At 46.8% G+C, this 27,874-nt stretch overlaps 1 protein-coding gene across 1 annotated transcript in view; it reads left to right on the top strand.

Moving 5' to 3' along the window:
• LOC142784769 (tetraspanin-33-like) overlaps positions 1–20,571 on the top strand; it is a 33,908-nt gene extending 13,337 nt beyond the window's left edge. The window contains exons 4-5 of the mRNA XM_075883269.1: positions 13,090–13,246; positions 20,220–20,571. Coding sequence (XP_075739384.1) covers positions 13,090–13,246; positions 20,220–20,571 — 509 coding nt within the window. The remainder of the gene's footprint in view (positions 1–13,089; positions 13,247–20,219) is intronic.
• The last annotated feature ends 7,303 nt before the right edge of the window (positions 20,572–27,874 follow it).

Below are 27,874 nucleotides of genomic sequence, written 5' to 3'. Positions count from 1 at the left end.
TTACGGGACCCCGAGTAGTTAAAGGCTTAGGACTTCCTGAAAAGCTCTTTTTTGCCCCACACCGAACTGCCAGTGCCAGGAGGGGCCGTCTGATCGGGAGGAATGTGCTAGTGAACGGAAACATACACAGACCTCTGGCATCAGAAAGGTGAAGGGGAGAGGGGGGAGAATGATTAGGGGGGAAGTGGAAGGAAAAGTGGAAGGGGGGCACCCGAGGGGCGTCCACCGTATATTATTTTTCTCTTCTTTCTTTTTTTCTTTCCTTTTCGTTTCTTTTTTTTCTTTCCTTGCCCTCTGATTTGAGAATGTATAAAGCTGAGCACCAACAAACTATATCTTTACTTCTGATGAAGGCCAGACCCTAGGCCGAAACGTCGAAATAAACCACGTTGTGACCGCTCATGGAGGATCTACTAGACTATATATATATATATATATATATATATATATATATATATATATATATATTGTCACAGGTAATGGGTATGAGCCATAACTGTAGCGTGAAATCGCTTGGAACTAGAGAAAGAAGAGGACTTTTGCTTCTTGGTCTGGGGGCGAGCAAGATGTCGATTCATCGCTGTCTGTTATTTCGTTCGTGGCACTGGTGGAGGTGTGGGGTAAATGCGCCTCGGCTGCGGATCTTCAGCCGACACACCGAGCTACTTAGAGACAGCTACAGCTTCCACGGCAAGAAGCAGTCGCCACCTGCGAGGACTATCTCCCGAATACGGTCCTCTCTCTCAGGACGAGATGGCAACTTCGACTACCAGCTAAGCGAGTCAAACCAATGACGCCTATTTTTTTCTCCCGCATGTTTTTCATGCGCCGCAAACACTACGTTCATTTCATGGGAATTTTTATGATGATGTTGATGACTGGCTCGACCACTTCGATCGAGTTGCCAACATCAATGAACGGGATGAAGCTCGCAAGCTGCGGAGAGTTTACTTTGCGTTAGAAGACTCTGCCAAAACGTGGTATGAGAATCACGAGGGTTCCTTTGCGACGTGGCAAGAGTTCAGCCAACAATTTCATGATGCGTACCGCAGCACTGAAAGGAAAGAGAGAGCAGAGCAGGCCATCTCATTTCGGAACCAATGACCAAACAAGAAAGTTTCGATGTTTGTCGAGGACATGCTTCGAATCTTCAAGCGTGCCGACCCTGCAATGTCAGAGAAATAGAAGGTGCGGCATTTAGAGCGTGGTGTAAAAGAGCAGCTCTTCACCGGACTCGGGCGCAATCCACCGACGACTGTGGCTGAGTTCATCAATGAAGCAACCACAATGGAGTGTACTCTCCAGAATTGGTCGTCACAGTATGAACGCCACGATGTGACACCTGCTGCACGTTCTATCGGGGCTGACAGCGAGAGGCATGCCCTCGCAGAGTTCATAAGAAGCGTCGTGCGGGACGAGCTGCGCCAACTCCAAGCACCGGGACCCCAACCACCCGTAAGTGCTATCGCAGACATCGAGATCCGACAGGTGGTCACCCCACTCGCGCCAACAAAGCCTGAGGCCCCTGTGCTGACCTATGCGGCGGCTCTGCGATCTCCTGCACCATATGCTCCTGATCCCACCATGCGGACAATGTATCAGGCTAGCCATCGATTCCAGGGCACTCCGCCACCCGCCTCAAGGTTTCCGACTACACCAACTTATCATCCGTCTGGATCGCGACAGAACGCCGCAAAGGCCAGCGTGTGGCGTACGTCAGATAACCATCCACTCTGCTACCACTGTCGCTGGTCCACTCTGCTACCACTGTGGCGAAGCGGGTCACGTCTACCGCCATTGCCAGTACCGCCAACTTGGTCTCCGTGGCTTTCACCCTGATGATCGGTGCCCGCGTTACGGTGAGCGTCCCCGCGAGATTCAAGCGTACCTTATGGGCCAGCAAGCTCCTCGCCTTGGTCAAGGCCTCCAATCACAATCACTATCACCTCGCCGCCCCACGTCACCTAGCGTTCCCTCGTCATCTTATGCTCCTTTCAGAGGCTGTTCACCGAGTCCCCACAGGGGAAACTGGAAACCACGGTTCCTAGGGATGAAGCAGCGTCCCACCGAACTGTCAAAGGGCCTCCCTCGACGCAAAGACCCGACGAAGACCGTTCTGACTTTCCAGTCACTTCCGAAAGTCATAAGACTGTTTCCGCCGACATCACAGTACACGTCGATAATGACGTCGTCAGTGCCCTTGTCAACACCGGTGCCAATTACTCGGTTATGAGCAGCGCCCTGGCATCCCAACTGAGGAAGGTAACTACCCCTTGGCAAGGAACCCCGTTGCGCACGACAGGGGGCCACCTCGTCATGCCGACTGGAATGTGCACAGCCCGTGTTCGAGTCCGTGCTTCGACGTTCACAGGGTCTTTGTTGGTATTACCTGTGCGCTGCCGTCCACTCATTCTGGGACTGGACTTTCTTCGTGAACATGGCGCAATTATTGACCTACCAGACTTGCAGGTGTCGTTCGAGAAACCGTTTCTTCCTGAACCTAAGAACACCCACTTATCGAAGGCTGCTCTACGTGTATCCTCCGAATCTGTTACTACGACTCCCTGCAGCAGCCTCTTCAGCAACGTTGAATGTGACCAAGACGTCTCTGATGCTGTTTTGCAGAAGGAAATCTGTCTCTACTTTTTGCACAACAAATCTGCGTTGCCTGAGGTTTTGTTCAGCTCAGAAGGAAACAGGTTTGTTTATTAGTCACGAATTTCAGTGAGGAGTATCGCCATCTTAACAAACACACTGTGATCGCATACCTTGAGGATAATGCCGACGTCCCTGGTTCCTCAATACTATCTGCTCTTTCGTCGTGCGAAGATTCCGCCATGACATTCGAAAGCACTCTCAACGTAAACCAGAGTCTACCATCCGCACAACGGGAAAGTCTTTTGAAGCTACTCGACTCATTTCGGGACTGCTTCGCTGCGACTTCGAAAGTGAACCAAAAACCACTTGCCGAGCATCGTATCATCACCGAGTCTACCGAGACACCCATTCCACTGCACGCCTACAGAGTCTCGCAAAAAGAACAAGACGTTTACGCCAACAGGTTCAGCAGATGCTCAAGGACTAAATCATCCAGCCATCGACCAGTCCCTGGGCGTCCCCTGTTGTGTTGGTAAAGAAAAAAAGATGGTACCCAGCGATTTTGCATCGACTACCGAAAGAGATCACGAAGAAAGACTAGTATCCTTCACCACGAATAGATGACTCGCTGGACCGCATTCGCAACGCTCATTACTTTTCTTCCATGGATCTACGCAGCGGCTATTGACAAATATCTGTTGATAAGCGCGACCGAGAAAAGACCACCTTCATTACTCTTGACGGACTCTACGAGTTCAAGGTCCTTCCTTTAGGCTTATGCTCGTCGCCAGCTACTTTTCAAAGAATGATGGACATGGTTCTTTCTTGGCTAAAATGGCAATCGTGTCTTGTGTACCTTACCAATGTGGTCGTCTTCTTGGACATGTTTGAGCAGCACGTCCAGCGCTTACAGGCAGTTCTTCAGGCGATTCTAACAGCTGGACTTTCTCTCAAACCTGAGAAATGCCACTTTGCTTTCGAGGAACAGAAGTTTCTTGGTCACGTTGTCAGCCACGCCGGTATACACCCAGACCCTGAGAAAACGAAAGCTGTTGCCGCATTTCCTGTCCCAACGAACAAGCGCGATCTCCGCTGATTTCTGGGACTGTGCGCATATTACAGACGCTTCGTCAAATACTTTCCTAAAATCACTGAACCGCTAAATGAACTTACAAAAGACGGCGTATCATTTGTTTGGTGTCATGATCACCATGACGCCTTTGACACGCTACGAAACCATCTTCAAGCACCACCTGCACTCGGTCACTTTGACAACAATGCTGCCACAGAGCTACACACGATGCCAGCAACGTCGGACTTGGAGCTGTACTGGTTCAATGGCAAAATAGCGTAGAGTGCGTGATTGCCTATGCAAGTCGAACACTATCATACGCAGCAAAAAATGCTTAGCCGGTGTTTCGGCTATAACAAAGTTTTGCCCTTATTTGTACGGTCGACCATTCAGGGTAGTTAGCGACACAATTCTTTATGCTGGCTCGCCAACCTCAAAGATCCTTCCGGTCGTCTAGTATGGTGGAGCCTTCGAGAATTTGACGTTACAGTCATTCACAAGTCCGGACGCAAACACGCTGATGCTGATGCCTCTCACGTGCACCAATTGGAAGTACGAACGTGGACGTTGAAGAGGACGATACATTCCTTTTCTTTGTATCAGCAACCCTTTTGGCTCAACAACAACGCGACGACATGGAGCTAAGCCCGCTGATTGACTACATCGAAGGCCGAAAAGGCTGCCTTCCTCGAAACTTTGCACGTTCGCTGGCCTAGTTCTGCATCAAGAATGAAGTCTTCTATGAGAAAAGTTTCGACCATACCTAGAGTTCTTACCTCTTCGTTGCGCCGACCTCGCTTCGGGACGGTATTTTACATGTTTGTCACGACGAACATCATACAGACACCTTGGCTACACGCGCATATTGGAAAAATGCGCCGCTCATACTACTGGCCACGCCTCGCGAAGACAGTCAAGCAGTACGTCCGCACATGCCACGACTGCCAACGCCGTAAGACTTCACCTGTCCGACCAGCAGGACTACTACAGCCTATCGCCACGCCGAAAACACCATTCCGTCAAATTGGCATTGACTTGCTCGGATCGTTTCCCTGGTCTTCGTCTGAAAATTAGTGGATTGTGGTTGCCACCGAATATTTAACGCGTTGCAGTGAAGCAAAAGCCCTGCCCAGAGCTACCATGGCAGAAATAACCCAGTTTTCCGTCGCCAGCATTGTACTTCGTCACGGAGCGCTAGCTGTGATAATTACTGATCGTGGTACAACTTTCACCGCAGTTGTAATTCAAGTAGTGCTGAGACTAAGTGATACAGAACATCGGAAAACCATGGGTTATCACCCCTAAACAAACGGACTCACTGAACTGTTGAACAAGACCATTGCAGATATGCTGTCAATGTATGTGGCCATTGATCACAAAAACTGGGATGATATACTCCCTTACGTTACTTTCGCTTACAATACAGCAGTTCAAGAGAGTACAGGTTTCACCCCATTTCGCTTAGTTCATGGTCGAGGGGCCACTACAATGCTCGACGCAATGCGCCTTCCCAACAACCTGGGCATGTTCAACGCGGACACTGCCTTGTTCGCTCAACGCGCCGAGGAGGCCCGTCACATCACCCTATGTCGTATTCAGGCTCACCAAACTGCCGACGCACGCTGCTACAACCTTACACACCGAGAGGTTACCTTCCAACCAGGCGATGAAGTTTGGGTGTGGACTCCCATTCGACAGCGTGGTCACTCTGAAAAGTTGCTGCGGTGCTACTTCGGCCCGTACAAAGTTCTACGCCGGCTCAGTGACGTTACATACGAAGTTCTTCCTGAGGACACCTCAAGACGTTCCCATCGGTTTCCACAAAGTGATGTGGTGCATGTGTCAAGGCTCAAGCCAGATTTCTCGCGTCAGCAATTGAACGTGGACTGACTTACCATTAAATGACTTTTTTTTCACTTTTTTATTGTCTTTTGTCCTAAATCGATCGTTTCTTTATTGAGTACTTCAAAGACACCAGCCCATTTTTTTGCCTTACGACGCAGTTGTTAGATTCCAAGGTAGCTCCTTTTCTTTCTCATTTTTTTCAACGCTCATCACCAGCATTGAAACGATGCTTTTCGAGGAGAGGGAGTAATGTCGCAGGTAAGGTAATGGGTATGAGCCATAACTGTAGCGTGAAATTGCTTGGAAGTAGAGAAGGAAGAGGACTTTTGCTTCTTGGTTTGGAAGTGAGCAAGGCGTCGATTGGTCGCGGTCTGTTATTCCGTTCCAAGTGAGATATATATATATATATATATATATATATATATATATATATATTTATATAAGGGCAAGAAGTGTAAAACTAACCGTGTTTTGACACAATATAATGAGATCTAACAGACAATAATGCCAAGAAAGGTATAGGGAAGTTATTGGAACCAATGTAATGTAAAAACGAAGAAAAAAAAGTGGATGAAACAATAACTTGCCGTGAGCAGGAATCGAACCTTTTTCACCCACTTTTATTTCTTCTTATTTACATTACATTGGTTCTAATAACTCCCCCTATACATTTCTTGACATCATTGTCTGTTAGATCTCATTATTAGTGTGTCAAAACATGAAAAAACGAGCCCTTAGGTATACACTTCTTTCCCTTATTCATTAACGAGGGCCTCACACTGGCAGATTTGGCGCCGCTATGTTGTATACGAGGGACTATTGGTCAGCTGCCCACTCGTAATAAGTTCGCGTGCTACTTGACGCCACACAGGCTCATAAAAGGGTGTTCCACAATCGGCGTGGTGGCTACAGATGGCGCTGACTGGCACTCGCACGTTTAAACTCACATATAAACCCAATAAAGTGGCTGGAGGGATAGCCACCATAATAGCTCAGTGGCTAGAGTATTGAACGCGTAATGCGAAAGTCATAGGTTTGATTCTTGTTCAGGGCAAGTTATTTTTTCACCCACTTTTCTTTTTTCTTATTTACAATCTATTGGTTCTAATTACTTCTCCTTTACATTCCTTGGCATTATTGTCTGTTAAATCTCATTTTGATATATATATATATATATATATATATATATATATATATATATATATATATATATTACAGTACAACGGTGTCCCTACCTTATACATATATGTGGTAAGGTACCGCAGTACGAAACGTCTGTGAAATGAGCTATCAAGTCGTACGAACCTCAAACTTCCCGCTGAAGCGTCATTGGAGCTAATGCTAAAGCATTTCATTTCAACACAATTAGTACTCAATTAGTACGAATTCAAGTTCCAGTAACATATTTTGTGGCGAAATCTACTGCCTCACACTTAACACTAAAAAGAAATGGCCTTAAAGAATGGGCAGAAATGCCGATCGCCTTTAGGCCTTTAGAGCACTGTGCCACCTGTCACTCTCGCATTGCGAGATGTGCGATTATATTTAAAGAAAGGAGCTTAACGAGCGTGGTAGCTGAAGAAAAAGAGGAGGATGATTGAGCAATATATTCTTTAAAGCTCCAGGACATTTAGTGTATGAAGCACTGATGTCCTTATAGAAGTTGAATTCTGCCCTACCCAGGATAACTTTGTGCCGGCGATGAATTTTGAGAGCTGGAACACAGTGAGTCAATTAAGACATTTACAACCTAACCGTAAGCGCATAAGTGCAGCAAAAGTTGCTACTGCAACGAGCAAGGTTGCGTAAAAACACAGGTTATTATTCCAGAAACGTTAGCCGCAACAAGCTGGTACAGGCAGGAACCCGGCAAGCACGAGCCACACACGGATGTCAACGTCTTCTTTCACGCTGGCACAGAGCTGGCGCCACTATGCTTCGGTACAATTACTCCCCGCGCAGAAAGGAGCCAACCTGGCGACCTAGGGAAAGGACACGACAAGGGGGTCATAGCACAGTTTTAGGCGTGGTACGTGTACTGTTTCACGCCCACGGCAGCGTTGGTCCGAGGGTGGATCAATGGGTTCAACTTCATAGTTGACAGGAGATGTATGCCGCAACACACGGTAGGGGCCATGGTATTTCGACGACAGCTTCGGGGAAAGACCGGGAGGGGTAGACCGGACCCAGAGCCAAACCAGCATTCCTGGGTAATAGTGTACAGTAGACGCAGAGAATCGTGGTCAGTTTTCTGGCGCCATTGGTCTTGTGCGGTAAATGAGCGAGCGAGTTGACGACACTCTTCGGCATAAGCAGCTGCTTCGGAAACAGGCGTCGCTTCGGAAACATCAGGCCTGTAAGGGATAATGGTGTCCATGGAGCATGATGGCTCACGTCCGTACAGAAGGAAGAAAGGAGAAAAGCCAGTGGTTGTTTGTGACGCAGAGTTGTACGCGTACGTGACAAAAGGGAGCACTTGGTCCCAATTAGTGTGGTCGTCAGAGGCGTACATGGCAAGCATATCTCCAAGGGTACGGTTAAAGCGTTCTGTCATGCCATTGGTTTGGGGGTGGTATACCGAGGATTTCCTATGGACGGTGCGACATGCCTTGAGTAGCTCGTCGACGGCGTTCGAGAGAAACACGCGTCCACGGTCACTGAGTAATTCACGAGGTGCACCGTGTCGCAAAATGAGATGGTGAAGAAGAAAGGACGCAACGTCTTTCGCAGTAGTAGCAGGCAGCGCAGATGTTTCAGCGTAGCGTGTTAAATGATCCACGGCGACGATAATCCACCGGTTGCCTCGAAGAGAGTTGGGTAGAGGACCATAAATATCGATTCCGACGCGGTCGAATGGTCTCGCTGGGCAGGTTAAGGGTTGAAAAGGGCCAGCAGTGCTGTGAGAAGGCGTCTTGCGTCGTTGACACGTGGTGCATGACCGAACGTACTGGCGAACGTGCCGATACATGCCGCGCCAGTAGTATCTTAGACGAAGATGAGAGTAAGTCTTAAATACTCCAGCGTGGCCACACTGGGGGTCATCGTGAAAGGCAGCGCAGATGTCCAAACGCAAATGACGAGAGATGACAAGGAGCCACCTACGGCCATCCGTCACGTAATTGCGGCGATACAACAAGCCTTCACGGACAGCAAAGTGTCTTGCTTGACGAGAGAGGGAGCGTGATGTCGTTTCTGACGAACTGTGAGAGAGGACGTCGAGCAAAGAATTGATCCAGGGATCCTTGCGCTGTTCGGAAGGCATGTCAGTGATGCTAACGATGACGAATCGCAAATGACAGTTGATAAGCAGGCAAGGTCAGGAAGCAGTAGAGAACGGGATAGTGCATCGGCAACTGAATGTCTGCGTCCTGAGCAATAAACAACAAGGATATCGTATACCTGAAGGCGTAAAGCCCAACGAGCGAGGCGGCCAGTAGGATCTTTCATGGACAATAACCAGCATAAGGCATGGTGATCTGTGACAACATCAAACTGGCGTCCGTAAACGTAGGTGCGAAATTTTCCTATAGCCCAAATGATAGCCAAGCACTCCTTTTTCGTGACGGAATAGTTGGACTCTGCCTTCGTTAGTGTACGGCTGGCATAGGCGACAACGTACTCGTCGCAGCCATCCTTGCGTTGAGCGAGAATGGCACCGAGGCCGACACCGCTTGCATCCGTGTGAATTTCAGTGGGTGCATTGGGACCGAAGTGGCGGAGAACTGGCGGAGAGATGAGTAGCCGCCGTAGCGCCATGAATGCCTCATCGCAGTGGGAATTCCAGCCAGAGAGGTCCGTGCTACGGGAGAGAAGCTGAGTCAGAGGGGCAATTATAGAGGCAAAATTGCGAATGAAACGCCGAAAATAGGAACACAAGCCTATGAAACTACAAAGCTCCTTTAGGGTAGTAGGCTTGGGGTACTCGGCAACGGCACGCAGTTTGGCAAGGTCTGGCGATGTTCCTTCTTTTGAAACGACGTGGCCGAGAATTGTGAGTTTGCGGGCGCCAAAACGACATTTCTTGAAGTTTAGTTGCAACCCGGCTAAGGCACTGGAGAACTTGTTCCAGACGGGAAAGATGAGTTTCGAAATTCGCCGAGAATACAACTATGTCGTCTAAATAGCAAAGACAGATGTGCCATTTAAGCCCCCTGAGAACACTGTCCATCATTCTTTCAAAAGTCGCAGGCGCATTGCAAAGACCGAGGGGCATTACATTAAATTCATATAAGCCATCAGGGGTCACAAACGCCGTTTTTGGACGGTCTGGTTCAGTCATTGGCACTTGCCAATATCCAGAGCGCAAATTCAGTGAAGAGAAAAACTCCGCACCTTAAAGGCAATCCAAGGCGTCATCAATGCGTGGCAGGGGATAAACATCCTTGCGTGTGATGTTGTTTAGTCGACGATAATCCACGCAAAACCTGATGGAGCCATCCTTTTTTCGCACGAGGACCACTGGCGAAGCCCAAGGACTGTGTGAGTGCTGAATAACACCACGTTGCAGCATCTCGTCGACGTGTTGAGTGATGACGTCACGCTCGGCCTGCGAGACACTGTAGGGGCGCTGACGAAGTGGAGTATGATGACCGGTGTCGATATGGTGAGCGACAACTGACGTGCCTCCCAAGGGAGGTTGTCCGTGGTCGAAGGAGGCGCGGAAACGGTCAAGTAGTTGAATGAGCTGATTGCGCTGGTCTTGCGTAAGGCCGGTGTCTACGCTGCGCAACAGAACGTCTTCGTCAGGTAGTGAGGGCGCGGTGCCAGCTGTGACAGCATCCACGGACATCGGTGTCGTATCAGAACGGGCATCGAAAGGAAAGATGTCATCATAAGTGTCAAGACTCCCAATGCATTCGCCATGCAATAAGGTAGCGGGACAAGGGAACGGATTGCACACGTACACGGCACTGGAGCCATCGGCAAGTGTTATGACGGCAAACGGGACGACAAGGTTCCGGCGACGAGCGCATTCTTGTGACGGCATAAATCGGAAACGGAGTTGCACAAAAGAGATACCGCGGTGACCGAAAAAGCAGAAATGACGACGTCAGCGGCGACGATCACCTTTTTGGGTGAGCGAGGGAGATCTATGAATGTCGTGCTGAATGGAAACAAAACGAGTTGAGCGCGAGCGCAGTCGACAACCGCATGATTAGCGGAAAGAAAGTTCCACCCCAGGATGATTTCATGAGACGCATGCGGAAGGACGACAAATTCAACGATGTAAAGCACTCCTTGAATCACAACACGAGCAGTGCATGTGGCAGAAGGTTGGACGTGTTGCGAACTCGCCGTGCGTAAAGAAATTTCAACCAGTGGAGTCGTCACTTTGTTCAGTTTGCGGCATAACACTTCACTGATTATACAAATAGCGGCACCTGTGTCGACAAGAGCAGTTGTGGCGAAACCGTCCACAAACACGGCAATCTCGTTAGGGGCGATAGATGAGGCCTTGGAAATTTCGTCAGTGGCGCAGCTCTTGCCTCAGGAACTGCGACTGTTAGTTTTCCTCCTGGGCGTGGTTGGAACGGCAAAGCATGGGGGAAGGAGACCAAAGACGGGGTGAAGGAGATCGACGTCGGCTGAAGTCTGGTCGACGTGAGCGGGGGTCATGTGAATCAGGTGTCACATGCGATTCTGATGGCCGAGGTATGTTGGGGGAATGCTGCACATCATTAAAATAGAATCCACAACGACGACAGTAGCGCGCGACATGTCCTGGAATACCACAGTTGTAGCAGACGGGCCGGTTATCCGGAGTACGCCAAGAGTTGACAGGTGCTCGAGGTGGTGGAATGGGCCGATTTACCGGATAAACTGAAACTGGTGACCTGTAGTAGTTGGTGGCTGGACTGTATGAAGGGAGCGGCGGTTGGGCAGAAGGTCGGCGGACGGCTTCTGCATAAGTCAGCGGTGCAGCCACTGATATTGGGGATGTGGGCGAAGGGAGAGCCTCGGCAACTTGCGTCTGAATAGCACGGCGAAGTGAGTAGTTCAGTGTTGTGGGGGTCTCGTTGATGGTGGCGACAAGAGAGAGCTGTCGAGCAACTTCCTCCCGGATGTACTGTTGAATTTGAGGCATTAACACGCTGTAGGCGGAGCCACTGCTTTTGCACTCCAAGGCCGAAATATCAGCTGTCTGCGTATTAGCGCGACGTGTAGAAACTCGTTGCTTGCGCAGCTCATCGAAACTTTGACATAACTGAATCAAGGCCGTGACGGTCTGTGGGTCTTTGGCCACAAGCTTATGAAAAGCGTCGTCATCAATGCCTTTCATTATGTTCTTTATTCTGTCAGCCTCCGTCATCCTGGCATCAACTCGCCTACAGAGGCTGATCACATCCTCAATGTAGCTCATGAAGCTCTCACCATTTCGCTGAAATCGTCCCCGCAGTCCCAGTTCAGCGCGAAGCTTACGCATGGCTGGACGACCGAAAACGAGGCGACGGCCTCTTTGAAAACTGGCCAGGTGGGGATGTCGGCTTGGTGGTTGGTGAACCATAGGTTGGCCAAATCCGTCAAGTAGAAGATGACGTGAATCAGTTTCGCAGGGTCATCCCACTTGTTAATCGCTCTGGCATGCTCGTACTCTGCCAGCCAGTCCTCGACATCTTGATCTTCAGTGCCGTTGTATACTGGTGGGTCACGCAGACGAAGTACACCAGAACACATGACGGGTGGCAGCGTGGAAGAGCCTTGTGGGGGATCGACGCGCTCGGTCACCGTGGACTGAGATGGTAGCTTACGGCTGCGGAGCTCCAGGACCTTACCCAGCACGTTTCCACCAAATGCAACGAGCAAGGTTGCGTAAAAACACAGGTTATTATTCCAGAAACGTTAGCCGCAACAAGCTGGTACAGGCAGGAACCCGGCAAGCACGAGCCGTCAACGACGACGTCAACGTCTTCTTTCACGCTGGCACAGAGCTGGCGCCACTATGCTTCGGTACACTACATTTTTTAAACCTGTGCAGGCATTCACAGTCGAGTAAGCAGCATTGTCAATAAAAAAGTGCACATTTCTAGAAGTGATCGCTTCTTTAGCTCCAGGCAGCATGTTTATCATACGTATGCAGGAACGATGTATATATACATTAGCAAAACACAATTACATGCCTTGTCTAAAAAGGTGGCACGTGTAGTGGTGCGTGAAGTTGGCCCTCACTATGCTGTGTTTCTGCGCTACGCTGCCGAAAGGATTACGCTGGTCTTGTGAATTTCCATGATACTTCTTAGACTGCTCTGTACCTCATTTTCACGGAGCACCAATATCTATCCTAATTGTATATTCCGTGTTCATTGGAGGCATCGTGCTTTTTTTATTTTAACACTTCATGATTGAATCTATGTTTTCAATCCTGAAAAGTTTGGGACAACTCTGGTTTTTTCATAGCATTTTCAAAAATACAGAGATGAATTGAAAGAGTAAGAAAAAAAACAGGGCGACACGTCACTTTTTCAGGATTTCGTTGTTCGCGCTGTTTTAACATGATGCACGCAAGGCGACCAGAGCAGATAATGGACTTTAGTGCAAATCTATTGCTAATGTGCGTGATACGTCTAATTTCGTAGGAAGCATGAAGAGTGTGATAAAGACGACGATGTCTGAGAAGCTCGTGGTCCACTACCGTGATTCTCAGGATATTCACGACCTCGTAGACGCAATGCAGCGTTACCTCAAGTGCTGTGGCATGACGTCACGAAACTTTCGTGACTGGAACGACAACATGTAAGTGAGCTTCCAACCTCATTCGCAGTTTTAACTTCGGAAAACAAGTGTTGGTGCAGAGAGCTTACAATGCCTCAAATCATGGAAGCATTGAAAAACAATGTTACTTGTGGAAAATTGTCGGAAGAGGTACTGCAATGTACGAATTTAATGAAGCTCTTTGCGAAAGCCGGTGGTTCATGGCATCGGCTCTCAACAAAAAAAGGAGCACTTTGTAGCCTTTGCACATACTGAGGCAGCAATACGCGATCCTTTGTTTTTATGGAATTTTATTGGTAAGATATGCAATGGTCACTGAAAGAATATTCTGAAAAAATTGCATATTGGCCACGCCACCTTCAGCGGTTAGCGACTGTTATATTATTTTCGTGCATATATCAAGGCGTTAGTTAAAAGCACACTTAAGAGCGAGGCTATTATTTGCGTACTAGTGAAGCACAGTTTCACAATCCCGAAAACGCACATTTCGCCGCGGCTCAGCGCTTGCTAAGAAAGAAAACGCGCGAAACAAAAATGCATGTGGAGACGCCCCTCGAGATTCCTGCACAAACATCATGACGTGATGGGATTTAAAGGCGTGTACTGGGTCTTAGGTAGCTCTTAATACATGCATCTTCAGTACTTTTTCGCATGTGGGTATTTATCAAACGAATTTCCAGGAAATTTTATCGAGAAAACGTCTTGAAAATTTCAATAGTGCATGGTAAAATGTTTGACGCCACATGGGTAAGCATCGGTGCGAGAAAGAGAGAGAAAACATTTATTGAAAGAGGCTTATAAGTGAAGATGGGAGGGTTCCTTATTCCAGGAACCCTCTGGCTTGGACAGCCCGCCAAGCTCGAGCGACGAGTTGACGCTGCTCGACCAGGTCCGGCTGGGAGATCGCAGCCTCCCACGCTTCACTGAGGAGTTCTTGGTCCGCATCTGGTGCTGCTGCTCGTAGTCTTGGGACGCTTACTTTGCACTGCAGTAGGAAATGCGCCAGAGTGTCTGCCTCATTGCAGCGAAGGCAGATGTAGCTGTACAACGTTGGCCTCATATGGTGCAATTGTACGCCGTGGGTGAACGTGTTGCGTTGAAGACGTCTACATCCAGTCCCTTCGTCTCTTGTGAGTTTTGGATTTGGCGGAGGGTATAACCTGCGTTCGAGCCGATAATGTTGCACTAATGCATGGTACGTTAGTGGTATATGACTTCTTTGGCCTCTGATTCTGTCAAGTGGCAGGTGCCTTGAATTTCGTATGGGAATACCCGGTTGACTCATTCACCGGCTGCGGTGTGTGCCGCTTTATTTCCCTTGAGACCTTCATGACCCGGAATCCACACGATGTATGTGTAGGGAAGATGATTGTCCATGCGCTTTAGTAGCCTAATCGCTACCGTGGAGACCCTATCTTTCAGGTAGCTTCGTGCCGCTGTTTGTGAATCGTTAAATCACTTTCAGGTAGTTTTGTGCCGCTGTTTGTGAGTCGTTAAAGACCACGATGGGATCCTCACTCGTCTGGGTGGCGGGCGCTAAGCAGCCTCTTCAGCTGTTTCCGCACGTTTGGTGAAGATAGTCGCCGATGCCAGTACCGCGCCCTTGTAATCTGCGACGGTAATCGCGAAGACATTACGTCCCGGATATTTGGCTGCGTCCACGTATCGCGTCTGCGAGTCATTGCCATGCTCCTTCCGGATCATGTTAACCCTGGCGAGCCGCCTTTCTCGGTGATGTTGAGGATGCATGTTTCGAGAGATCTGCTGAATTGAAGGCTTTCTAGAAGCTGTGACGGTATTTTGCCTATGCGTTCTTCGTTGGTTTCAAGGGTGATCTGGTATCCTTTGCGTCGAAGGACGGCTTGCCCTGTGAGTGACAGCTTGAGTCTCTCGACCCAGTTGATAAGGTGTGCTTCGGTGAGTTCTTCCCACGTATTATGAGCTCCCATGCGAAGCATTCGGTCAGTGGAGGCAGCTGGCGGCAGTCCTAGGGCAAGCTTCGTACCCTTTCGTATCAGCAGAATAATTTTTTTTTCTCTGCTGTCTTCAGGTTGAGGTAGGGAGTTCCGAACATTATGCGGCTGTAAAGGAAAGCTTGTACCAGTTTTAGGGTATCGTGTTCTTTGAAGCCATTGCGGCAGTTAGCCACGGATTAGGTGGGTGAGCTGTGTCACAGTCTTCTGCAGCCGGGGTAAGGCAGCAGAGCCAGACCCATCTTTATGTATATTTACAAGGACTCGAAGCGTGTCAACTTGTGGTATTTGGACTCCCTGTAGAAAGATTTGTGGGTCAGGAGTGTCGTCGCTTGGTGGTCTACCCCGGGTGCGTACCGCAAGTACTAACAGTTCTGACTTTTCCGGAGCACATTGGAGGCAGCAGGTCTTGAGATATCTTTCAGTGATGTTAACCGCCTCTTGAAGTCAGTCCTCCTGTTCACCCGTGCTTGAACCTCTTGTCCACATAGTAATATCATCGGCGTATAACACGTGATGTATCCCAGAGACAGCGTCCGCGAGACGTGGGAGCTTAAGGAGGGCCAAGTTGAAAAGCACTGGCGATATCACTGAGCCCTGCGGCGTGCCTTTGTTCGGGAGTTGAAAAAGCTCGCTCCTGGTATTGGCAATCCCCACAGTCGCAGTGCGATTGGTGAGGAAAGCCAGCACTTAGGCGTGTGTCTTGGCACCGCAGCCGACATCTTCGAGGCTACGCAGAGTGGCTTCGTGGCTCACATTGTCAAATACGCCTTTTACGTCCAAAGCTAGAACAGATTACTTACTGTGCTTGCTCAAGCGGAGACGATTACCTTCTTTTATCTGCAAGAAGACGTCTTGTGTGCTGAGCATTTGGCGGAAGCCGAACACGGTGTTCGGGTAGTGACCATTGTCTTCGAGATGTATGGTGATCCGCTCGTTTACCATGTGCTCTAAGAGTTTCCCAGCGCAAGATGTAAGGGAAATGGGACGAAGATTCGCAATCGAGATTGGCTTGTTTGGATTGGATACCATGGTTACCTCTGAGTGCTTCCAGGCTTGGGGTAGCTCGCCCTTCCTCCGGCAGTCGTTATATTGCCGAAGGAACGCCGTCAACGCCTGGGGCGGTAGCTGTAGTAGGTGCTCATTGGTCACTACGTCTTTTCCTGGGCTCGTGTTGCGCGTAATCTTAGCGAGGGCCGCGTGTAGCTCTGCCAGCGTGAAAGGCTGGTCTATTGCTTCGTTCGGTGCTCCTCTATACTACTTGGGTGCCGAATTGTTGATGGAGGTAGCTTGCTGGTTAACCGAGCCACGCAGTTTTGCTTGAAGTTCTTAGAGTAACTGGTGCTCTATGCACTCATAGTTGTGCATGAGCCACTGAATTGTATTTCTTTGATTAGTTTTGGTGTGGGTGTCGTCGATCAGGGCTCGAAGAATGCGCCAAGCCTTCTTTGTGCTCAATGTCCCTTGAAGTTTGTCGCAGAAGAACCACCAGTTCTGGCTCGCAAGGTTTTCGGCGTACTCCTGTGCCTGTCCAATGAGTACGCAATGCGGCGCTTCAGCTTGCGGTTGAGCTTTTGCCGTTACCATCGTTTATTAAGCGATCTTCGAGCTTCCCATTGGTGAAGGAGATGATTATTGACGGCTGGATTGTCCTTGTTCAAGTGTATCGTTTTGGTATGTCTGTCAGCAACATTTACAATACTGTTTAACCAGGCTTCAATGTCTTCAATAGTCGAGTCATCATCAAGGTCATTCTTGTAGGAGGTCCAGTCCGTAACCGAGCTTTTCTTGTCTTGAGCGAGTGGTGAGCCTGTTCGACTTTTATTTGAATCATGTGATGGTCACTCCCTAGAGTGTCTGGTAGCCTTGTACACGTTGCGTTGTGCACGTCTCTAGTGAACGTGAGATCATAATTAGTATCCCTCGACACGCTGTTGCCCACCCGGGTTGGATGGAGCAAGTCATTCCACAGCGTCAGACCGTGTTGCTGTACAGCGTCGTGAACACGCGCCCCTTTCTTGGTGGTGCTGTGATAGCGCTACGCCACGTAACTCCAACTATGACGAGTCGGTGTCCGTTAACCATTTGACGGAGCTCGTGGACAAAGTGGTCGTATTGGTGTAACTGCTCCCGTGGAGGGCTGTAAAGGTTGGCCAGGTATACGCTTTGTTGAGTCTTCCAAGTTGGAACTATCTTCACGATGGTGTGTTCGATGCCAATGTCTTCAATTTCCTGAGCCTGTACAGTTAGAGTCTTCTTGACTAGAATTGCGGTGCGGGGTGAGCATGTGAAAGTGCTGTAGCCAAGAAGCTTGATTTTTTCTGTGTGGGTTTCCTGCAACGCGATCATATCTGGATTATTCGTTTTAACATATTGTTGCATGTTTGCAGAACGAGGTCTCTACGATCTGCAATTCCAGTGCCAAATTCGAAGAGCGGGGAGTGGCTCAGGCTGTCTATTTGTGGGAGCTGCCATTCTGGCAGTTGATTCTCGCCTGGTCCCGGTCGTTTGGTGCTGTCGATCAAATTTCCGCTGCAGTTTCATCCCCTAATGTCTTTCGCTCTTTCCGTTTGGTCCCTGATTGCTCCACCAGCTGCTCATGGGTAACGGAATTTTTGTATGCATATGTTATGAAGTTATGCTGTTGTGCCATGAAGCCACCAAGCTTGGCGTCGAGCTTGCATACAGTAAGGGTCAGTGGGTCTACCTTTTCCATAATTTTAGTAACCACTTTCTGTATGGTTATGTCTATGGATACGAGGAGTTTTGCAGTGAGGAATTTTTCGAAAGCTTCAAGGCGTCGTTCGACGAGGTCGAGCATCTTCGCTTCATGTGCTTGCAGCCTTTCTTCTACCCGCTTCATTATTCTGGCTTCCGTCTGTTTTAGTATGCTGTCGTCAAGTTCTAGTGTGTTACACTCGGCTGGTGGGCGTTGTTGTACCCTCCATTGTAGATCTTAGACTTTATTTTATAGGGTCCGGATGGTCGCTGTCTGAGCAGGCGAGATGGTCGAGGCACTTGTAGTATTTAGAAATTTGGGCCTGTCACTACCGGTCACCGCGGCGGCGTAACTGATTCCTCTAACGGAGCGAGACCGTATTGGCGTGCGGGATCCAGAGCGACCTTTTTTCTTAGAGCGAGAGTGACTTCGGTCAAATTTTAGGGGAAAATAGGGGGCCCGTGAAATTTCTGGTCTGATAACTGACCCGGGTAAATCATTTGTGCAAGCAGTGCAGCGATTCTCACGGGCGCGGGCATTAGCGAGCTGCTGGCGTCTTACTTGATAAGGAGGGGGGTTGCTGCGGAGTTTCTTCTTGCATTCCTTTCCAGTAGTCTCATGCTCTTCTCCGCAGATCTTGCAAATTGGTTGGCAGTCATGTGGTTCTGTGTCCATGTCATGGCCACATTAGTAGCTGAAGTTCGCTTTTGGCTGAGGGCAGATGTCTTTTCAGTGACCTATGGCGCCACAGTTTCGGCAATATTGGTTGGACTTTCCGTATGGCTTGCATCGGTAGTCTCCACTGGGGTACGTTACGTAAAAAGCAACGTGCTGCCCATCGAAAGTGATAACTGCAGCTGTGGAAGATCCCAGCATGCGCGCGCCAAGGACGTGGTATCTTGGGTCTACACGAAGGCCTGCAACAATCTCTGTGGCACTTGTTTTTGGTTCGAGGCCGTAGTTCACTCCACGACACACATCATCGGGGTGTCGAATGTGCGGATTTACCTGATAGATTACTCCAACGAGCTGTATAGCATTTTTACTTTGCAGTTTGGAAGCTCGTTCAGTACTTGCTGTGCTTGCGATGATCACATTCTCTACTTTCTGCAACTGCACTCGCACATGGTCATAGAATTCCTGTTGGGCCAAGCCACTTGATCTTCCGATGGCATGTGTAACCTCTATGAGTGCTCGTTTTGAAAGATCTCGTCCTGGTTGCGGGCGGAATACAATTTTGAAGTCATCAGTAGGGAATGGCCGCATCCTAGTGCTGCGTTGACATTGCGGTTGAGATTCGGCGTCTGGCTTCACAGGTTGCGTAGCTCATTCTTCGGCTGACTTGTCTTCTTTGGCTGACCTGCCTTTACGGACAGCTTGAAGCCACTAAATGTGGGATTTGCTTGTCGTTTTGCCACTATTTTCATCAAACGTCCATTGTGATGCCGTTCTTGAGTTACCCTCAGTGTTGTGCACTTGCATCGTACTCGGGCTTTCTTGACGTGGGTTAGATGTCTGCGTTTCCATGAGAGCGTTAGCTCTTTACCTCAGGTGCTGCATACCTGTGCTGCGCAAGCAGCGTGCTCATGCACCTACGAGCCGCTGGCGTCCAGCTCGTTTCGCAGACCCGTCCTCGTGCCACAGCGGCGTTCGCGAGCAGCGCGGCCTTTGAATTCCTTGGCTATGTTGCATCCCAGCGAACAGGCACAATATTTTTAGAGTTTATTATTTAGTAAAAAAGTACACTTACTGCGATGAGTCTGGTGTCAAACGATGCCCTGCAACGTGAGGGATCCCAGGTAACCAAACGCGAGCAGTGTCCAGGCAAGGTTGCACAGAAAATAGCAATAAGAGCAGGAGCCCATTTGAGGTGCGACTACACACCTCAGCCCCGTGGCGGCCAATGCATCGGTGGGAAAGTGAAAAGAAAACTTCAACCTGAATCTTCTTCGCTAATAATGAGCTTATGATAGTCAAACAAATGCCACCAGAGTTTTCAGAGTGCAGTTTGTCAATCTAGAACAAATCAATGTTTCACAACAGTGTTCCTTTATTGTCACGGAACGTCAAAATGCATTGACCCGCACTTTCTTGTGCGTATGTGTTGAACACAGCACTGTTCTTTTAGCTGTTAAAGATGCAAAGAAGCAAAGCTGACAGCCCAATACGGCGTATTCAAACCCACCCATAGGATGGTCTATAGTATCAATGAGGATGCAGGTCATCCTAAATTGTTGATATTCGATGCTTGGAAAAAACTTAACCTATCGCAAGTATCCAATTCCTTAACTTGTCTTTGCAGTTACTTCCACTGTGACGCGTCGAACCCTAGCCATGAACGGTGCTCGGTGCCGCCGTCTTGTTGCCGCCCTGAGTCGGCTTTCACTGGCATCTTCTGTGGGCGCAGCGTACTGAACTTGTCCGATCACGAGGCTTGGTTCCGCGTTCACACGGGAAGCTGCCCTGACGCGACAAACCGCTACGTGAAGGAGCACGTCATGATCATCGGGGGTGTCTGCCTCGTCGCTGTCATTGTTCTGGCCTTCATAGACATGGTCACGAACGCCGTAATTGACGAGATTGACATCATTCGCAAGATATATGACCATATAAACGGTGCAGAGGCTGGAGTGTCGTCTGCATTCACAACCTAAGATGCACTATTCGTTAGAACGTTTCCCGTTTTTTTCTATTTACATTTACACATTGGATCTTTCCTGGTAATCAATCTTGTTAACTTTTAAAGATCTTTAAAATAAATCTTTAGCACCTCAGGCCACAATAGCGAATAATCGCAACCTAAATAGTTGATCGACGGATGTAAAAGTTGAGGGGCTTGGTTTCCTTTGTTATACGTTATAATATTTACTCTTAACAGACAATGATGCAAGGAAAGTCTATGAAAAAAAGAAAAGTAGGCAAAAAAGTTACTTGCTGTTACTTAGACAGATGGGTTAGACAGATGGGTTACTTGCTGTTACTTGCGGTAACCCATCTGTCTTCTTTAGGCAGGCAAACTCAGAGTCAGGGCCGCTAGTAGCCCTGACTCTAAGTTTAGAACATTTTTCGGCCTGTTGGCGTCCCACACCGCGTGAATATATTACGAGCTGGCATCTCAATAATAATCACTCGTATACAGCCTAAATACATCAAGTCTTCCAGAACTAAAGCCTCACTACGAACAAAGGAAAGAAATCGGAAATGTAAGGCTCATTCATCATTACCTATTCCCCTCTGGGAATATGGATGAAGATTAAAGTGGTACAGTACATGACGTAGAGGTGACGCCGTCTTTGCATGAAAAAGCTGAAATACACCTAGATAGAGGGATTTAGATTCCCAGAAAAGAATAGAGGCCTGCGTGAGTAACAGTGTTCTCTTGCCTGCTTCTCTACACCGGGTAGGGAAACGAGAAAGCAACCACACGATGGATAACGATGTTGATTTATCGTTGTGAGTATGTACCGTTGCTACAAGTTCACCAAGTGCTATATTCTACATCGAGTCGATTCATTCACAAGAAGGTTATGAATGATCTTAGGACCACCGTCTCACTGTTGACCTCAAGTCAAGCGCCGAACACAAGTTGATCACGTTGCGGCACAATACGATATCGGCAAAAAAAAATAAAATTCTGTCGTTCGCGAGTTCATGCAGGATAGGTAAAAAACAGTGTTCATGCGTTTCTGGCACCTGATGGTAAATATAACAGGCGCCACTTTCACTGCAGCCAACAATAGGGGTATAACAGGCGCAAAAGTTTTGGTAAAGGAACATGAAAACGCAAAAACTGCAATTGCATTTTCTGCCATTATAATCAAATATTTCAATTTAAAATCAAGCAATTTTTTCCCACCGACGACCGCAGTATTCCTCTAAATATTGTCAAATTTGCCGTGTGTGCTTGGTGTTTCGTGTACAGTCTTCAAAAGCTATTTCAAAAACATGCGCCTTATTGCTGAATTCCCCCTCACTCAGCATTTTAATTGATCATTGGTGAGTAGTGAAGTGGGATACTCCTGACTTTTGAAGTGTACCAGTGCTGAGTAGTGTGGTTTTCTTTATATGCAAGGTACACCTAATGACTGCCAGCGCACAACTTGCTCTTTAGACTTTTAAACACTTTTATGTAACACAGTCCCCTTCATTTTTTTAAGTTGGTAAGGGCCGTTCAATATGGTAAAATTTCCTCTTGAGCGTGTAATTTTTTTCTCTCTTGCTAATGTCCTATCTATTTACAGATGTGCCCTAAAGGGTGTAATAGTACTACGCAAGGAGGTGCCTTTATTGGTGCGGCTTGATGTTGTAACCCTTTAAAACATGCTAGAACAGTCTTTCTATCTGTTAACCTTTCTTTATATACAATATCAGCCACACTAATCATGCAGTAGAAAAAGAAGACGACGATCGGTTTCTTTTCTTTTTTGATTAGATCGTCAAACAAGTGAGGTGGTTTAATGATAATTGTATCAGGTAAACTATGTGATAGGGCGATAATGTCCTTCAGAATGTTAAGCTCGGGGCGTCAAATTGTAGCAATACCTTTGTGTGTCCCCGGATACCACGTGTTTTTCATTTCTTATTTGTCATTTCCTCTCCGGTGTTCAAAGTACTAGTCACGTTGGCAGTGTTTTAGCAGCCAGTTGAAGGAAAAACTGCATTCAGAGGAGACTTTAATCCACTGCATTTTCTTGGGAGCTAAGGTGTATTCCCACAGCCGCCTATAACAGGCGCAAAAGTTTTGGGAAAGGAACATAAAAACGCAAAAACTACAATTGCATTTTCTGCCATTATCATCAAATATTTCAATTTCAAATCAAGCAATTTTTTTCCACCAACGACCGCAGTATTCCTCTAAATATTGTCAAATTTGCCGTGTGTGCTTGGTGTTTCGTGTACAGTCTTCAAAAGCTATTTCAATTACATGCGCCTTATTGCTGAATTCCCCCTCACTCAGCATTTTAATTGATCATTGGTGACCAGTGGTAGGCGGCTGTGGGAATACACCATTGACCACAGCCTCTCGTGTCCGAACAAAGGCCACGTAACATTTGTCCGAAGTCAGACTTGCTCAGTATTGGATTGACCCTTTTCCTTCAATGCAATCAATCTTTTTTTCATCAGCTGTTGTTGACTCAACAACTAACAGCGATCACCTTCCTATTGTTTTTTATATTACTTGTTGAATAATAACTTTAGATCGGCCAACACGCACATGAAAACCATGGCAAATTTCAAGCCTGCCTGCATTCTGCCATTTCTAAATTTCAAAATTCGAGTGCTAATGAGATTGCATGTACGAATGGCTATTTACTAGAGAGATTTAAAGAAAATTCTGAATTCACTATTCGATTGAGTAAATGATCTTCATCTAGTTGGTGGAAGGATGAATGCACGCGGGATTATAGAAGCCTAAATTTCGTTAAAAAACTTCTTAATAATCAGTACTCAACAAACTCGATGAGCTATCAATTTCTTGCTCTCGTATTGAAGCGTACAATTAAGCGCGCGAAAGAAAAATACGACAGTTCACATTACAATTACCCTTCCAAATTAAGAATGAATGTGATTTGTTCCCATAGCTCGTGAGAAGGAAAACACTGCCAATGACTTTAACCTTACAATCATGTGTCTTTGTGCCGGAAGAAATGAACTACTCTCTAAAAAACAAAGTGCTAAGCTTAGAGCACTTCTTCACTGCTATTTTTTGGCTATTCGCTTTGTGCTAGTAAATTCACTTGGATTTTAAAAAAATTTGTTAGCTTAAATAAGTCACAAAGTACCATGCCGAATAAGGACATCAGCAGGACCAGATGAATAAAAAAGTATTTTTTGTTTACAATCTTACTTCAGGAATTACCTAATCTTCTGCTGGAACTTGTGAATTATTTGTTCGGGAACGCATGGATGCTTCCAGAATGGAAACTTGCTAAAAGAATAATGTTGCTCTAAAATCAAAATGGAGCATGTATGTTGGATAAAATGACACCAATTACATTGACATTAAACTTTAGTAAAATTGGTTTAGAGGATAATCATTATACAAATAAAGAACTCATTGACGAGAGGCTAGTTTATAGCCTTTGTTTAATTGGGTTAAGGACTGGTTGTTTAATTTGGAATATCCGAGTTGATTTGAATATTCGTATGCAGCTTGCTTGGCTACATAACAAATCTGCAGCTGTAATTACTTTACACTTCGCTAAAGCATATCAAACTGTAGAGCATTGTATTTTTATACATCAATTAAAATATTTCTGTTGTACTTGATAACGTTGGCTCACATTTTTCTTGCAGAAAGAAAATTTTATAGATTATCTATAAAGATAATCTACTCACTCACAAATTGGAGGAATATACCGCAAGGCTCAGTGGTTTTCCCAGTGCTATTTCATGCATTAATCAGCACCATCACACGTCACCAGAAGAAAACAACTTATGTTTATGCTACGATGTCACGTTTTTCGCAATCGCAGATAATATTCAGACTTTATCTAAACGGCCACAGATTTACCTTATTACCTCAGATAGCTGGCTTGATGTTAAGCGATTTATGCTTAATTCGAGTGAATGCGTGCTTCTTAAACTCCCGCTGCAATTCCCCGTGCACATCTCACTGTCTTATTATCATCAGGATATAAAGCAGGCAGAATCTATTAAGCAACTAGAAGTAATTCATCATACATTGCTTTACTGACAACCTCAAATTGAATATATCGCCGGAAATTGTGCGCGGGCCTGTGGCGTATTACGTAGGCTGAGCAACTACCTCATAAGTATTACAAGAGAGCCGCTGTTAATGATATATCTCATATATACTCCTCCTATTTTGGGAGCTGGTTGTACACCTTTCTCTAAGGCTTCAGCTTGAAAATAAGACCTCTTCTTTGTTTTCGGAAAGTGAAGCTTTGCGCTTATGTCCTAGCTTGCATAAAACAGTTCCTAACAATATGTGCTGTACCTAGAATCGAGAGTTCCTTCTATTTCCAGCAGAGTCTGCCTTTGACTGTACAAACACTCTTGACAATTTATAATTCACTATTACGACAATCAGAAACAGCCTTTTTTTCAACCCGGTATGAATTTTCGAAGCTTCATGGTCACAATTTCACAGCTAACAAATCATAAACGCGCATATATGCGATATCATCCCGACTCGTCATAAGTCATACCTTGTGGAAATTCAATTTGATAATATTTTTTCAAATAAAGCCCAATTACTTTCCCGTAATATCTTAGAGGCTCTATTACAAGATCACCTGCGCAGTATTACCACAATTGTTCTGCTTGCAGACGCATCACAATCGAATGATAACTGCTGTGTTGGTATACTTAGACCGAATTCAGATTGTTCTTATACTTTTCCACTATCTGATCTATACCCATTTTTGTGGCTAAATTTCTGACAGATGTAATTGCTTTGCGCCAGTGGGATATGTCAATTACATCAGCTGTCATGATAACATATTCTCTATCTTTAAGTGCGGCACTTTCTGTTTGTGCTGAATCTTAACTAATAATGGCGTTCCATGCACCAGTACCTGCTGACCTGCAGGTCACGGGATCGAATGCCGAAGGCAGTGTCTGCATTTTCGATGGAGGCAAAAATGCTGTAGACCCATGTGCTCAGATTCGGGTGCACGTTGAAAAACCTCAAGTGGCCGAAACTGCCGGAGCTCTCCACTACGGCGTCTCTCATATTCAAAGGGTGGTTTTAGGACGTTAAACCTCAAATATCAACCAATCAATCAACCTACATTTATTATATTCCTGGCAGTATGCCTTTTGCCAATCTTGTAAACTAGAAGTACATGTTATGAGGCTGCGCTGCCGACTCTAAATTTCTACAAACACAGGTCTGGTTAGGCACCTTCGCCACTGTGCGCGTTCTGTGGTGAACTAAAAACAATTATATATTTTTTATACCTGCGCTCAGTATAATACAGAGCGAAAAATTGTTTTAGAAATACTTTTACGTGGTACTAGAATGAATTTATTTCTGCCTGTCATTTGCTCATTCATCATCATCATCAACCTGTCTACGTCCACTGCAGGACAAAGTCCTCTCCCATGTTCCGCCAGTTAACCCGGTCCTGTGCTTGCTGTTGCCAATTTATAACCGCAAACTTCTTATTCTCATCAGCCCACCTAACCTTCTGTCTCCCCCTACCCCACTTCCCTTCTCTGGGAATCCAGTTGGTGACCCTTAATGACCAGCGGTTATCCTGTCTACGTGCTACATGCCCGGCCCATGTCCATTTCCTCTTCTTTATTGCAGCTATGATATCCTTAACTCCCGTTTGTCCCCTAATCCACTCTGCTCTCTTCTTGTCTCTTAAGGTTACACCTACCAATTTTTTCCATTGCTCGCTGCGTCGTCCTCAATTTAAGTTGAACCCTCTTTGTGAGTCTCCAAGTTTCTGCTCCGTATCTAAGTACCGGCAAAATACAGCTGTTATATACCTTCCTCTTGAGGGATAGTGGCAATCGACCTGTCATAATTTGAGAGTGCCTGCCGAATGTGCTCCAGCCCATTCTTATTCTTCGAGTTACTTCAATCTCGTGGTTAGGCTCTGCGGTTATTACCTGCCCTAAATAGACAGTCTTTTACAACTTCAAGTGCACTATTACCTATCGCAAAGCGCTGCTCCTTTCCGAGGTTGTTGTACATTACTTTCGTTTTCTGCAGATTAATTTTAAGACCCACCTTTCTGGTCTCCTTGTCTAACTCCGTAATCATGAGTTGCAATTCGTCCCCTGAGTTACTCAGCAATGCAATGTCATCGGCGAAGCGCAGGTTACTGAGGTACTCTCCATTAACTCTTATACCTAACTGTTCCCATTCTAGGCTTCTGAAAACGTCCTGTAAGCACGCAGTGAATAGCATTGTGGAGATTGTGTCCCCCTGCCTTACACCCTTCTTTATTGGTATTCTGTTGCTTTCTTTATGAAGCACTATGGTAGCAGTTGATCCCCTGTAGATTGATTGATTTGTGGGGTTTAACGTCCCAAAACCACCATTTGATTATGAGAGACGCCGTAGTGGAGGACTCCGGAAATTTTGACCACCTGGGGTTCTTTAACGTGCACCCAAATCTGAGTACACGGGCCTACAACATTTCCGCCTCCATCGGAAATGCAGCCGCCGCAGCCGGGAATCGAACCCGCGACCTGCGGGTCAGCAGCCGAGTACCTTAGCCACTAGACCACCGCGGCGGGGCTTGATCCCCTGTAGATTTATTCCAGAATGTTTATATATATATTTCATCTACGCCCTGATTCCGCAGTGTCTGCATGACAGCTCATATTTCTACTGAATCAAACGCCTTCTCGTAATCTATGAAGGCTATGTATAGTGGTTGGTTATACTCTGAGCATTTCTCTCTTACCTGATTGATAGTATGGATGTGGTCAATTGTTGAGTAGCCTGTTCTAAATTCTGCTTGTTTCTTTGGTTGATTAAATTCTAATGTTTTCTTTACTCTGCTAGCAATTACCTTTGTAAATAGCTTGTATACTACAGAGAGCAAGCTGATCGGCCTGTAATTCTTCAAGTCCTTGTCATCTCCTTTCTTATGTATTAAGATGATGTTGGCGTTCTTTCAAGACTCTGGCACTTTTGCCGTCAGGAGACACCTCGTAAATAGAGTGGCTAGTTTTTCTAACACAATCTGTCCTCCATCTTTCAGCATATCTGATGTTACCCGATCCTCACCAGCAGCTTTGCCTCTGTGCATGCTTTCCAAAGCTTTTCTGACTTCTTCTATCATTACCGGTGGGGTCTCGTCTGGGTTACTGCTAGTTCTTATAGCATTAAGGTCGTGGTTGTCTCGGCTACTGTACAGATCTCTGTAAAACTCCTCCGCTACTTTAACTATCCTATCCATATTGGTAGTTATTTTGCCTTCTTTGTCCTTTAGTGCATACATCTGCCTTTTGCCTATCCCAAGTTTCCTC

The sequence above is a fragment of the Rhipicephalus microplus genome, unplaced genomic scaffold, assembly GCF_043290135.1.
Source record: "Rhipicephalus microplus isolate Deutch F79 unplaced genomic scaffold, USDA_Rmic scaffold_15, whole genome shotgun sequence".
In the NCBI taxonomy this organism is placed as follows: domain Eukaryota; kingdom Metazoa; phylum Arthropoda; class Arachnida; order Ixodida; family Ixodidae; genus Rhipicephalus; species Rhipicephalus microplus.
Note: the sequence above shows the minus strand (reverse complement) of the source record. Positions and strands in the feature narration are given on the sequence as shown.